General features: G+C 39.9%; 1 protein-coding gene across 3 annotated transcripts in view; it reads right to left on the reverse strand.

Moving 5' to 3' along the window:
- Positions 1–14,771, reverse strand: part of PCSK5 (proprotein convertase subtilisin/kexin type 5) — a 457,855-nt gene that overhangs the window by 329,702 nt on the left and 113,382 nt on the right. For all 3 annotated transcript variants that reach the window (XM_082470900.1, XM_082470899.1, XM_082470898.1), the window contains exons 4-5: positions 6,395–6,538; positions 2,458–2,534 (exon numbers count right to left, since the gene is read on the reverse strand). In XM_082470900.1, coding sequence (XP_082327026.1) covers positions 2,458–2,534; positions 6,395–6,538 — 221 coding nt within the window. The remainder of the gene's footprint in view (positions 1–2,457; positions 2,535–6,394; positions 6,539–14,771) is intronic.

Here is a 14,771-nt window from a genome sequence, read left to right on the forward strand (position 1 = left end):
TTATTTTCCCCCTTCCTCCCAGCCTATTTTGTTATTTTCCTCTCTATTCTCTGTTCTTCTTCAAAGTTTTCATCTTTATCTCTTTTTTCTTCTTTTTTTCTTGCACACAGAGTGGCAGGCATGTGAGTAGAAGTAGATGTAATGGGTACACACTTCCATAAGCAAATTTCAGGTCTTATTCAAGATGAAATGCCAGGAGGGGCAGTACAGGTGTCGGGGAGTGGGAGGTATAAACTACTGGGTGTAAGATAGGCTACAAGGATGTATTGTACAACACAGGGAATAGAGCCAATATTTTGTAAAAACTGTAAATGGAGTGTAAACTTTATAAATTGTATAAAAAATTTAAAAAGAACAGTGCAGCTTAAGTCAGTGTCACAAGAGAATTTTATTATAAACATACTAGTTAGAATTTAATTTCATAATGATAAGACACAGATTAAGTATAAAATTGATGGAAACGGACTTTGAACCCAGCCTAGCTATGAATCATATCCTTACTATTTTGAAGTATCAGACTGGCATGCAGTCTCGAGCCTTCTTTATGACAGGATGTCAAAGGTCAGCTCAGCACTCTTGTATTCTCCAAATATTCTGGTCAATAATTCAGCCTTTCTTCCTCTCAAATTTACTGTTATTGAAACCAATTATCTCCAGTTACAACTCATTTAAATGAAAGATACTTGGATCATGTTCCTTTTCATTACCATAAGGGCTCTGGCCTTGCGTATAATATGCAGAGCAAGAGTCTGTAAACAAACCACTTGAGTTTGATTCTTTGCTTCCTAACTTCTTCATCACTTATTACCTGTTTAACCCTTATCCACTTGACCTGTCTGAGCCTTGTTTTTTCCTTCACATCTAAGGGCTGAATTTAAAATAAGATAATTTAACAAAAGACTTTTTTAAATTTAAAAAATTTAAAAAAACGATTAAGTGCCACATTTATTATAGTTTTATAAATTTCTTAACCACTTAACATGAATAAAGTGTTAACATGAATAATTTTTAATAGGTCCCTATCATTTTTCTGTGTGTCATTGATGAAGCTTCTAAGCTTTTCCTAATACTCTATGGTTTTAGACTTTGCAGAGTGCGAGTATTTTTAGGAGTATATGTGTCACACTAGAGCAGAATGGACTGGAGAGTGAAATTTATCGGTGACCTTTTAAGTATGGAAGCTTGGGAGTTTCTTCTTCAGTGTTTCATGATAGTTTGCAAATTAGGTTAAATAAATTAGCTCACATTGTCTCAAATTGTAACCCTTTGCGTGAAATTGACCATAACTTTAAACAGTGTAATCTAGACAGTAATGACCAGGCTTGAAAGAAAAGGATCCAGTTTATTTTAGGGCCCTTTCTCTTTTTGTTTGGAAAGTTCTGGAAAATTCTATCTACATCAATTTGTATGTTAATGCTTTCACCACTGAATTTGATTTATAAATTGACTCGTTAATATTAAAAAACAGCATTTTTCACAGTAACTTTTTTGAGGCTTCTTTGTAAATGGTAAGAAGAGGGGGAAAAAAAAAGAAAAACCCATGTACAGTCACAGTTATCTAGGCCGCATTGGTTTAATCTAAACTTATTGACTTACTTAAATAATACCAGCTGAGAAACTTTTCCCTACAGAAAAATGCAGGCTAGAAATAGTACATAATAAATGGATAAAACACCTCTCTTTATAACTTCTGTGATTCCAAACAAAAACATGTAAATAAAAATTCAAATGATAGTATCTAAATCACAGCATTATCCTGGAGAAACTGTGCAGTAAAAGCAAAAAAGTTAATGTGATCTAGAGATTAGAAACACCTACTAATCTTTTAAAAATACCTGGATCATCGTAAGCAAGAAATGGATGTGTATTTCATTTGCTTTCAAGAAAACTACCGTACTAACTGGAAAGTGTAAACGTGGTTCCATGGGTTTCTAAGGCTCTTGCCTGTGAGGATAAGAAAGGTAATGTGTTCCATACGTGGCAAACCATAGAGGTATTTCAGGTATATCAGTAAAAAACACAATCGCTACAAAGTAGAGGCGAAAAAGAAGCAAATCAGAAAGCACTGGCAGAGACCTCAAGCACAGCATTCAATCAAATGCGTTGAACTTAACAGAATAAAGTAACCCTCTCGGGGGGCACTTTGTTTTGCCTCTCCCTTTAGCACCCCTATCCCTAAACAAATGGGTCACAGGCCAATGAACACCTGAGGAACGATATTCCCCAACCGCACCCTCAAGTCATTCCCCAGAGTTTCTCTCTGCAACCATTCTTACTATGTGGACCATAGTAAGCCTTTTTATATCCAGAAGCTTTAGCCGAAAGACACTTGTTTATCTTGGAGCAAATTAGGGATCATTTGTTACCAAAGATTTTCAAAAAAACACTTCCCTCCGCAAGAGCAGAAAACAAAGCTCCCTGCCGGCCACATGCCAGGTACCCCCACTTGGGCCTTACTTGTTCTCGTTGCTCGCGTCATAACGAGGCATGGGGTCTAAGTCGTTCCCATTCACGTCACAACTCGCCAGAGCATCCTATGGTCACAGAGGAGAGAGAGAAAGGAGACAGACGTTCATTAATTAGCCATGCCCCTGAAGGCTCATGCCTCCTTAAACACATTTCTGCAAGAGAGTAATTAGAGTAAATAATACACTCATGGTCCTGTGGTGTCAGGATGCCTTGTTCTGTAATAATCAGTGTCATATCTTTCCCCATGAAGGTGAAGAAATACTCTCTACAGACCAAAGACGTGTCCAGTCCGCTCTTGCCAGCGCTTTTCCCTCATACCTAGCACTGACCCCTCACCCCAGTGCTTTGAAGATGTCCTCGACAACCACCTTCTCTGCGAAGTACTGCTAGAACACCTAGAAGACAGTGATTTATTCTTCGCCGACTCTCTCTGTATTCCTTACTTCATTTCTTGAGTGTGCAAATTCCTTATCACAATTCAAAGATTTTTGGAGACAGAAATCATTCACAAATAATTGGCAAGCCAATTAAAAATCATTATTAGAAATCTATTACATCAGGTATCTTGGGACCTCTATTAGGCAATATTTGTCTGGTTTCAGATGTTTTATCTACTGTAAAAGGGTCTACAATTCAAGACTTCGTACTAACACCAAAAGGTCTTTTGCCCCAACCAAAATAATAATCAAAATTTTGTTATATGTGAAAGTTTCAAAATGAAGCAGAAGTTTCTTTGAAACCAAAGCTGAATTTATTTGTTTGCTTTTTTAAATGATTGTGAAAAATCTTCAAATTACTAAAAAAAAAAAAAAAAAAATTAATGGATTGTTCCATCATCCAAATTTATATCATCATAGATAGAACTAATTTAGGATGTTTTGAATTTTCTGATGCTTTATGATGATTTATTTCTGTTATCAGTTTTAGTGAAAGTAAATGCTATCTTTGTTTTCTGTCTTTATCAAAGGCTCTTGTTTCTGAAAATAACTTAAAGTACATGGAGTCTGAATTTTTTGGGGGGAGTAAGCAAAATACACATGACATATAAAGGTGATAAGTCTCTGCTTTCCGTACAAAGGAACATACAAAGCAGCCCACCTCAGCAGTCATTAGAGCATGAAGGACAATACTGTGCAATTTCACTTATAAGGAAACAGAAGCCCGAGACAGGTTACGTGACTTGGCCAAAGGCATGAAACGAATTGCCTATGGAATTAAGACTGGAACCCAGCCACCCCATCCAATGTGCTTTTCTCTACTCTTCACCAGCTGTAACATTAGGAGAATCAAAAGGGCACCAGTACTGCTAATTGCACAGGTGAATTGTGGAGAATTTTCTTTCCAGGGAGAAAAAAGTGAAAGAGGTAAAGAATGCAATCACATTTAGGTTAAGGCTCTTTGTGTTTAATCAAATGCACTTCTATGCAGTGGCGAGTAGGAACACCCTGTAAAAACTGTACTGCATACGATAAGAAAGACTTCTTTGCTAGGCAGTGGACAGGCACAGTTCTGTTCTTTATATGACCTGGGCTAACTCACTTTAGTCTTCAGGCCTCAGTGTCTACCCTATCAAATGAGGAGGCTGAACTGAAGTTCCTTTTTAGCTCTGAAATTCCATTCTGTGAAGAGACACAAGTTTATCTGAGTGTGCTTGGAGGCAGGGTAAGCGCAGCCAATCAAGTGTCCCGTACAAATGAGAACTAAATGAACTTGCAGTTCCTTCTCTCTCTCTCTCTCTCTCTCTCTCTGTTTTCAACCTTAGGGAAAATCATCTAATTTAGGAGAAACTGTTTAAACATTTCATTGTAAAAATTGATTTGTGAAGTTTCTTAGCTGAATTGTCGAAACAAAAAGGGCAACAGGGTAGAATACTGAGAGGCAAAGCAGTTCAAGTTGATAAAAGTATAAGGTGATACTGGGTGGTCCTGAGTGAAGGAAGGTCTTCGTAGGTCAGAAATACGGGTGGCTGTGTGAGCCAGTGGTAGTTTCTGATGTGTCAAGGAAGTGACTTGGAAGTATTTTATTTGCAAAGATAAAAAGAGAATCTTTTCAGGTTTGAGTGACAAAAGGAAAACAGAGAGTACGTGTCATGCAATAAGTGAGACTGAGCAAATGAAAAATAAACATTGGAGAGCATATATGGCAATCGCTACCTAAATGGTTTCATGAGAAGATGAAGCGTTAGATGAGAAAGAAGCCAGAGGAGAGATGGTCAGAGAGACAGATACAGGGAGTCATTCCCACAGTGCAGGGAAACCATGTCTTCCCACGCTGAAGAGAGAGAGAGAGAGAGGGCGACGGAGAGAGAGGGGGACGGGAAATAGCAGATTTCAAGAGGACAGTATGTCCGCCTTAAGGAAAAGGCCATGTCCATTCTGAGTGAGTCCAGGACGATGGGCCACTGCCGTGTCCACCAGTTACCGAGGAGCAAAGAGGAGAGAAAGGCAGCAGGCCTGCGAGGATGGTGGGTCCTTTGTGTTAATGTGCAACGGGAAGCTATGGGCCGGGCCCCTCTCAGAACTCTCCACAAGCTCAGGGCACCGTGAGATGGGCTGGGCTTGCTGACACTACTCCCTTAATGGTGATGAATATAGAACAGAGAAGAGAAAAATCTGAGGAGATGTGGTCCTCCAGTTATAGCCTAGGGTTTTCTGTGGGGACCTTCCGTAAACACGAAGCAAAGCTTCCCACCCTGGCCCCTGACTTTCCTCCTCAAGGATCAATACGAGTCCTGACTTCATCATGATTTACAGCTGCTTGTATTTTCAAGGCTGTGAGAGGAAACTTGCAAGCTGAGAGAAAATCACCAACTTTGAAATTTTTTTCAATAGCAACATGAAATACAATATAGGAAAACTCATACAACCAAAGTTTGGGGATTGAAAGGAGTTATGAAGGGACAGAGAGGGACGTAGGTAAAAGTGACTGAAGTCCTAGTGGGTATGCAGTGATACCAGGGTTCTAGTGGAAGCAGTCGTCAACAGAAAAGAGCTTAGAAGGCACTGGTGTTGACTGGGATCCACCAGGAGTCTCTGCTGAGTCCTGACAGGAATCAGAGAGCTGCATCTGCAGATAAGAGGGAGTCCCTGCAGGCTCTTAAGTAACAAAAGAGATATTTTAGGGAGAACACCAAGGTGTCATGAGAAACAAATTTGAGCAGAGAACGGCATATTGGGAGATAATTATGGCATTTTTAACCAAACTTAGGAAGGAGAAGCTGATGGAAAAGGAGGCGTCTGGAGAGTAGAAGAGAGAGGGGTCATTGACCTATTTCCAGGCAGGAAATATCATGGTGGTAAAGGGGACCCCAGGGACAGAAACCGACCCCAGTGTCCAGTGGGCACTGGGTATCAAGACTGTGGTTTTCAGTGAAAGTACTGAGTCTCAGCCCTTTCACTTGCTCTGTGACCTTGGGCTCACCTTATGTTCTGAGTCCTGGAATCTCAGTCCTTTCTTAAGCAAGGGAATTGACTGATTCCTAAGGACTACTGGGAGGCCGTTCATTACTGTCCTTTAAAAACGGAGAGGCAGAGAGAGAACGAGACTCGCGGAATAACTTGAGAAGAGTTCTAAGCACACTTTCTCCATAAAGGAAACAAGGAGTGCTATCTGGCTGCATGGATGAACTGCTGAGAAGAGTGGATGTTGTCAGTAGCACGTGGGATTGGTGCTGGGGTTTCTGCTACCTTATCACCTGCATTTTGTCATCAGAACATCAAAGGCACACAGAAGTGGATAGCGGGATAGCCTTATCTCCTGCTTCCTGCCCTCCAAGAGTGCATGCTTTATAAGATGGCAGCAACACGCAGAGCCTATTGTACCCGCTGGCTGCATTTTTCAGTGGTTTTCCCCCTTTTGGAGCATCCTAACATGAGTTCCATTGTTTCCCAGGAGGGAAGCTGCTCTGACCACAGCAAATACTCACGTAGTTCTGCATCAGGTCTGGATGGGTCCTCTCAATGCCATCATCCAGGATGGTGACCACGATGTTCTTGCCCGTGTAGCCTCTCTTCCAGGCTCCTTCGATATTCATGTCTGACTGGCAGGGATGTGTGTTGTCACTGCAGTGCTAAAGGTGTAAGAGGGAGAACTGGACGTTGCAGATTACCAAATAGTGAGGAGGCTGGAAAATCACCTACTACTTAAGACAATGCATTAAATTAACAGGAATTTGCTGGATCGTCTGTTCAAGTAGAAGCGCAGATCTCCAACATGACAACAGGGGAAGGGAGGAAGGATAGATGTGGAGAAGGAAAGCAAGACAGAGATCTCTCCTGCCAGTTCTGCCCTGTTCTAATACCTTCGGAAAAACATGATAAATAAAGTATATCTCAACAGCAGAATAATGGGTGCACCGTTTTATTGTTAGCATGTATTAATGACACATAAAAAGGGATTGTAGCATTTCATTTATAAACCCAAACTAGATAACTGAAGAACATATACATTATAATTTCTTAAAGGCAACTAGAAAAGCCTGGCTGCAAAAAACCCCCGGCAGCTTCTGTACGGTGCCAGCCAGAGGTGTGCCACTGCTGTGAGAAACCCATTAATGAGAAAAAAATAACAGTTTCTTCAAACTTCTTTCAGCAAATTAACAATGAGTGTTGTCTCATAATTTGTAGGGAGCCAACAGACTCGTTCAGTGCTACTTTGAAAAGGGAGATTAGAAGAGTGCAGAGTCCAGACGGGGACAGGCACAGGAAAATGTGCGTGAGGGCTTCGAAGGGCAGGCTGAAGAGGCATCGAATCTTAGCTCATTAGGTGTAGTGATTTCATTCCACAATGGCTACAACATACAAACACATCAAGAAATCAATTAAACCAGCAGTTCTTCCCGATATAATTGACTAGCATTCACCCAACCCACACAATTACTCCTTCAAAGTCCATCTCTATGAAATATCCCTCTGAGTGGCGTTTTCCAGGTTCTTAAGGCTCAGCAGAAGAACAAAGGAAAAGGGATGTGCCGTAGCCTACTGCCATGGCAACGCGAGCCCAGGTCCTCAACATTCACTATCTTCCTCCTGCTTTGTAACAGTTCAGCACTTCAAGAGGCGAAGAGAACATGAGCTCTGTATGCTCTAAGCATAATGGAGACCCCACTGCCACTGATTCATCTAACACATACTTTATTGAGCACTTACTACATGCTGGGGTATGGCAGTGAACATGGAAGATGAGGTCCCTGTCCTCATGACCTCTCTAAAGGGGAAACACAGATGATAAAGAAAACAAGGAAGACCATTCAGAACACTCCTTATGTTTTAAAGGAATTGAAGAGGGTAATATGGCGGTCAATGCTGAGCAGTCTGAGTACACACCTCTCTGGGGCGGACGGTCAGAAAAGACCCCAGTTTCTGAGAAAGTGAAATGTGAGTTGAGATATGACTGATGAGAAAGAGCTGGCTTGCCCAAGAGCTTAGACCTTGTCGTGGTAGAGGACACAGCAAATGCAATGGCCATAAGGTGAGAAACAGATGAGTGCATTGAAGAAAGAGAAAGAAGATGGGGTCTAGCTGAAGCTTAGTGGATGAGCAGGAAAATGGCATAAAAGGTAGCAGATCAGAATGGGTAGCAGAGGTCAGGTCGTCCCAGGCTTTGTAGCCATGACTTGACTTTTATTTTAAGTACAACCTAAATGGAAGCTCACCTCTTTCCAAACTTTACCCCTCAAAATCAAATGCTAACTAGTGGCAGATACCTCTAATACCTTTGTTGAACATTATAAACACACTTGAGTAGTTTTATGGATTCATTCTGACAAATGGTGTACCCATTTTTCATCACAGATAATATCAATTTCATTGAAAATAGGGGCTTATATATTTTATGAACATTTGTAACTTTCTGTCACTTTCTTGACTTCTTTCTGGCACTTGAGGCCCTGCACCACCATCTATTACTACACTGATCCAATTCCACTCTCCCCTCTCTCCCCAGTTTTTGGAGCACAGCTCAGGACCTACTGCCTCCCACTTGGCTAGCTCTTCCCCTTCCCTGAACTTAGGAATGAAGAGAGACAGACACAGACACACACACACAACACACAACACACCACACACAACACACACACACAACACACAACACACACATAAAAAAAACATTCTGTTCTACACAGTCCAACCTCAACTTACTGAATTCTCCTGAACTGTGGTTGAATGTTGAATCTTGTGTGTGAATTTTGGCTCCTTTGTAAGCCTCTAGAAGACTATGCATTAAACCAAGTCTAGTCTAGGATTTCAGTCAATATTGGCTTATCGCTTACACGCCAGAAGTGAGGGCATATTCTCCACTTTATATCCAAGTTCACATCTGCCAAACGCTTGCTCCTCCGACCTCGTCAGAGATATCCAGCCAGCTAATGCTTGATTAACAGATCATGAAAGAAACAGTGTAGATTTACAAAATGCCCATGTTTTTCAGAAGTCTCATTCTAGCCAAGAGTTTGGGCCTCTCCTCACCAAATATTTTAATTTAACACAAAGCAACACTGACAGGTTTCCATTTCATTTTTTTCTTTTTCAAAACCTGCTCTGGCCACCTGTGGTATCGTTTGTGACACAAAGTAGCATTAATGTGGCCAAGAGGTGGGTGGGAGGAAGGAAATGCACAGGAAATGGGTCACCCACACATGGATAACTGTCCTGGAGTGGAGGGATGCTGCCTGAAATTGTAATTATGAAAACTGAAGAAAACCCACCGTGTATGGAAAACATGTGTGTTCAAAGTGGAGCAGTTAGGTTTCTTTCTTCCACCTCTGCTTCTGTTGAATCTGACTTCACCATTAAATATTTTTGAACCACTTTTTTTCTTTTCATCTGCCAACATGGTATTGGTAGAAGGGGAAGGAGGGGAAATATCCAATTGATACTTTCATTTGGATAATCTAATATATCAGGTAGCTAAAATGTCAAAGAAAAAAAAAAAGATGATCAGAGCCAGGGGTGTTTCTGGAAAATGAGTAATAAGATCAGTGGACCCTTAAACGAGGACCCTACATCCTGAACGTGATCTTTAGATTTTTAACACCATTTCAAGTAGTCCAGGCTTCCGAACATGTTTCTCATGTCACTGTTTCATAAGCCCAAGGTATCCAAAGAGCAAAAACTACAGAAAATACTGACGTCACTCAATGCAGCCCAAATGAAAAGGAATTAATCATTTCCTTAACTGCCTGATCAAAATGGTCTTTAAACTGGGCTCTATTTACTTGACAGCAATCTGTGTTACAGCATTACCCAAAGGCAAAAGGAACACATATTAGCCATGATTTCCTCACACTCAGCCTGCCATGTTAAGAGATCTGTGCCAGAGCAGGAATTAAGACTAGTGTCTGGAACTGTGTTACCACATATAGTTCCGAGGTTGGTATTCACAAAAGGGGCCAGTCAGAAATTTCCAGCATATTTAAAGCTGATGAAAACCACATATGTGCACTGTATATGTAAGACAAATATTTAGAGAACATATATGCACCTTCAGCTCTGAATAATGTCCTGTATTTCAATAATAGGCTATGCACAGATGACAAAGTATTTAGAAAGGACACAAAATAGCAAATATCTACAGAAACAATGGTTACTACCTAAGTCTCTCATTTCCTTATCAATAAAAACTTTTATTCTTTTTCAGGAATGAAATTTTAGAGAGATTATTCTGTGAGTTCTAGAAAAGGCCTCTTCCATACCACGGTTATGAGCTCTTTTGCTTATAAACCACTCTGGGTGTGTCTACTTCTCTTGTGTCTTTATAAACATATCACAAAGTTTGCTAAATGAAAGAACAGTTTATACCCAACATAAACACCTTTGTTATGCTCTCACCACCATTTTCCTCAGACTGGGGGGGTGGGTCGGAACCCTCAGTGTCATTATTTTTAAACTTTTCCAGGTTCTTAAGGTCTCCAATGAACTGCCAATTTATATGCTGCCAATAGTCTGCTAACATTGAAAACATCTGTTGTTCATTTCCATTGATAAAGTGGTTCATAAGACTGCGTCTCTGACTCTACAACGTTAATAAGAGAGCAGAATTAAATACACAAAAAATCTGTTTTAAGAAACAGACTCAAAGACATAGAAAACAAACTTATGGTTACTAAAGGGGGGAGGCAGGAGAGGGATAAATTAGGAGCTTGGGATTAACAGATACACACCTCTTTTTCTTTTTTTTGTTTTTTAACATCTTTATTGGAGTATAATTGCTTTACAATGGTGTGTTAGTTGCTGCTGTATAACAAAGTGAATCAGCTATATATACAGCTACATCCCCATATCTCCTCCCTCTTGTGTCTCCCTTCCACCTCCCTATGAGACCCGTCTAGTTGGACACAAAGCACGGAACTGATCTCCCTGTGCTATGCAGCTGCTTCCCACTAGTTATCTATTTTACATTTGGTAGTGTATATATGTCCATGCCACTCTCTCACTTCGTCCCAGCTTACCCTTCCCCCTCCCCATGTCCTCAAGTGCATTCTCTACGTCTGCGTCTTTATTCCTGTCCTGCCCCTAGGTTCTTCAGAACCATTTTTTGTTTTGTTTTAGATTCCATACATATGTGTTAGCATACGGTATTTCTTTTTCTGACTTACTTCACTCTGTATGACAGTCTCTAGGTCCATCCAACTCACTACAAATAACTCAATTTCATTTCTTTTTATGGCTGAGATATTCCATTGTATATATGTGCCACATCTTCTTTATCCATTCATCTGTCGATGGACACTTAGGTTGCTTCCATGTCCTGGCTATTGTAAATAGAGCTGCAATGTACATTGTGGTACATGACTCTGAATTATGGTTTTCTCAGGGTATATGCCCAGTAGTGGGATTGCTGGGTTGTATGGTAGTTCTACTTTTAGTTTTTTAAGGAACCGCCATACTGTTCTCCATAGTGGCTGTATCAATTTACATTCCCACCAACAGTGCAAGAGGGTTCCCTTTTCTCCACACCCTCTCCAGCATTTGTAGACTTTTTGATGATGGCCATTCTGACTGGTGTAAGGTGATACCTCATTGTAGTTTTGATTTGCATTTCTCTAATGATTAGTGATGTTGAGCATCCTTTCATATGTTTGTTGGCAATCTGTATATCTTCTTTGGAGGAATGTCTATTTAGGTATTCTGCCCATTTTTGGATTGGGTTGTTTGTTTTTTTGATATTGAGCTGCATGAGCTGCTTGTATATTTTGGAGATTAGTCCTTTGTCAGTTGCTTCATCTGCAAATATTTTCTCCCGTTCTGAGGGTTGCCTTTTCATCTTCTTTATGGTTTCCTTTGCTGTGCAAAAGCTTTTAAGCTTCATTAGGTCCCATTTGTTTATTTTTGTTTTTATTTCCATTTCTCTAGGAGGTGGGCCAGAAAGGATCTTGCTGTGATTTATGTCATAGAGTGTTCTGCCTATGTTTTCCTCTAAGGGTTTTATAGTGTCTTGCCTCACATTTAGGTCTTTAATCCATTTCGAGTTTATTTTTGGCTATGGTGTTAGGGAGTGTTCTAATTTCATTCATTTTTAAAAATACATTTATTTATTTATTTTTGGCTGGGTTGGGTGTTCGTTGATGCGCGCAGGCTTTCTCTAGTTGCGGAGAGTGGGGGCTACTCTTTGTTGCAGTGTGTAGGCTTCTCATCGCGGTGGCTTCTCTTGTGGTGGAGAACGGGCTTAGGCACACTGGCTCAGTAGTTGTAGCGCAAGGGCTTAGTTGCTCCGTAGCATGTGGGATCTTCCTGGATGAGGGCTCGAACCCATGTCCTCTGCATTGGCAGGTGGATTCTTAACCACTGTACCACCAAGAAAGTCCCTAATTTCATTCTTTTACATGTAGCTGTCCAGTTTTCCCAGCACCACTTATGGAAGAGGCTGTTTTTCTCCATTGTATATTCTTGCCTCCTTTATCAAAGATAAGGTGACCATATGTGTGTGGGTTTATCTCTGGACTTTCTATCGTGTTCCATTTATCTATATTTCTGGTTTTGTGCCAGTACCATACTGGCTTGATTACTGTAGCTTTGTAGTATAGTCTGAAGTCAGGGAGCCTGATTCCTCTAGCTCCGTTTTCCTTTCTCAAGATCGCTTTGGCTATTCGGGATCGTTTGAGTTTCCATACAAATTGTGAAAGTTTTTGTTCTAGTTCTGTGAAAAATGCCATTGGTAATTTGACAGGGATTGCATGGAATATGTAGATTGCTTTGGGTAGTATACTCATTTTCACAATGTTGAGTCTTCCAATCCAAGAACATGGTATATCTCTCCATCTGTTGGTATCATCTTTAATTTCTTTCATCAGTGTCTAATAGTTTTCTGCATACAGGTCTTTTGTCTCCTTAGGTAGGTTTATTCCAGGTATTTTATTCTTTTTGTTGCAGTGGTAAATGGGAGTGTTTCCTTAATTTCTCTTTCATATTTTTCATCATTAGTGTATAGGAATACAAGAGATTTCTGTGCATTAATTTTAAATCCTGCTACTTTACCAGATTCGTTGATTAGCTCTAGGAGTTTTCTGGTGTCATCTTTAGAATTCTCTACGTATAGTAACATGTCATCTGCAAACAGTGACAGCTTTACTACTTCTTTTCCGATTTGGATTCCTTTTATTTCTTTTTCTTCTCTGATTGCTGTGGCTAAAACTTACAACACTATGTTGAATAACAGTGGTGAGAGTGGACAACCTTGTCTTGTTCCTGATGTTAGAGGAAATGGTTTCAGTTTTTCACCATTGAGAACGATGTTGGCTATGGATTTGTCATATATGGTCTTTATTATGTTGAGGTAAGTTCCCTCTATGCCTGCCTTCTGGAAGGTTTTTATTATAAATGGGTGTTGAATTTTGTCGAAAGCTTTTCCTGCACCTACTGAGATGATCACATGGTTTTTCTCCTTCAGTTTGTTAATTTGGTTTATTACATTGATTGATTTGCTTATATTTAAGAATCCTTGAAGAATCCTTGCATTCCTGGGATAAACCCCACTTGATCATGGTGTGTGATCCTTTGAATGTGCTGTTGGATTCTGTTTGCTAGTATTTTGTCGAGGATTTTGGCATCTTTGTTCATCAATGATGTTGGTCTGTAGTTGTCTTTCTTTGTGACATCTTTGTCTGGTTTTGGTATCAGGGTGATGGTGGCCTCGTAGAATGAGTTTGGGAGTGTTCCTCCCTCTGCTATATTTTGGAAGAGTTTGAGAAGGATAGGTGTTAGCTCTTCTCTAAATGTTTGATAGAATTCTCGTGTGAAGCCATCTGGTCCTGGGCTTTTGTTTGTTGGAAGATTTTTAATCACAGTCACAATTTCAGTGCTTGTGATTAGTCTGTTTATATTTTCTACTTCTTCCTGGTTCAGTCTCAGAAGGTTGTGCTTTTCTAAGAATTTGTCCATTTCTTCCAGGTTGTCCACTGTATTGGCATATAGTTGCTTGTAGTAATCTCTCATGATCCTTTGTATTTCTGCAGTGTCAGCTGTTACTTTTCCTTTTTTCATTTCTAATTCTATTGATTTGAGTCTTCTCCCTTTTTTCTTGATGAGTCTGGCTAATGGTTTATCAATTTTGTTTATCTTCTCAAAGAACCAGCTTTTAGTTTTATTGATCTTTGCTATCGTTTCCTTCATTTCTTTTTTCTTATTTCTGATCTGATCTTTATGATTTCTTTCCTTCTGCTAACTTTGGGGTTTTTGTGTTCTTCTTTCTCTAATTGCTTTAGGTGTAAGGTTAGGTTGTTTGTTTGAGATTTTTTCTTGTTTCTTGAGGTAGGATTGTATTGCTATAAACTTCTCCCCTAGAACTCTTTTGCTGCCTCCCATAGGTTTTGGGTTGTAGTATTTTCATTGTCATTTGTTTCTAGGTATTTTTTTGATTTCCTCTTTGATTTCTTCAGTGATATCTCTTGGTTATTTAGTAGCATATTGTTTAGCCTCCATGTGTTTGTATTTTTTACAGTTTTCTTCCTGTAACTGATATCTAGTATTTTGTTACTGCTGATTTCCCCTTTTATTGCTGTTAGGATTTGCCTTATGTATTGAGGTGCTCCTATGTTGGGTGCATAAATATTTACAATTGTTATATCTTCTTCTTGGATTGATCCCTTGATCATTATGCAGTGTCCTTCTTTGTCTCTTGTAATAGTGTTTATTTTAAAGTCCATTTTGTCTGATATGAGAACTGCTACTCCAGCTTTCTTTTGATTTCCATATGCATGGAGTATCTTTTTCCATTCCCTCACTTTCAGTCTGTATGTGTCTCTAGGTCTGAAGTGGGTCTCTTGTGGACAGCATATATGTGGGTTTTGCTTTTGTATCCATTCAGCC

Source organism: Balaenoptera physalus (assembly GCF_965194825.1).
Source record: "Balaenoptera physalus genome assembly, chromosome: 7".
In the NCBI taxonomy this organism is placed as follows: domain Eukaryota; kingdom Metazoa; phylum Chordata; class Mammalia; order Artiodactyla; family Balaenopteridae; genus Balaenoptera; species Balaenoptera physalus.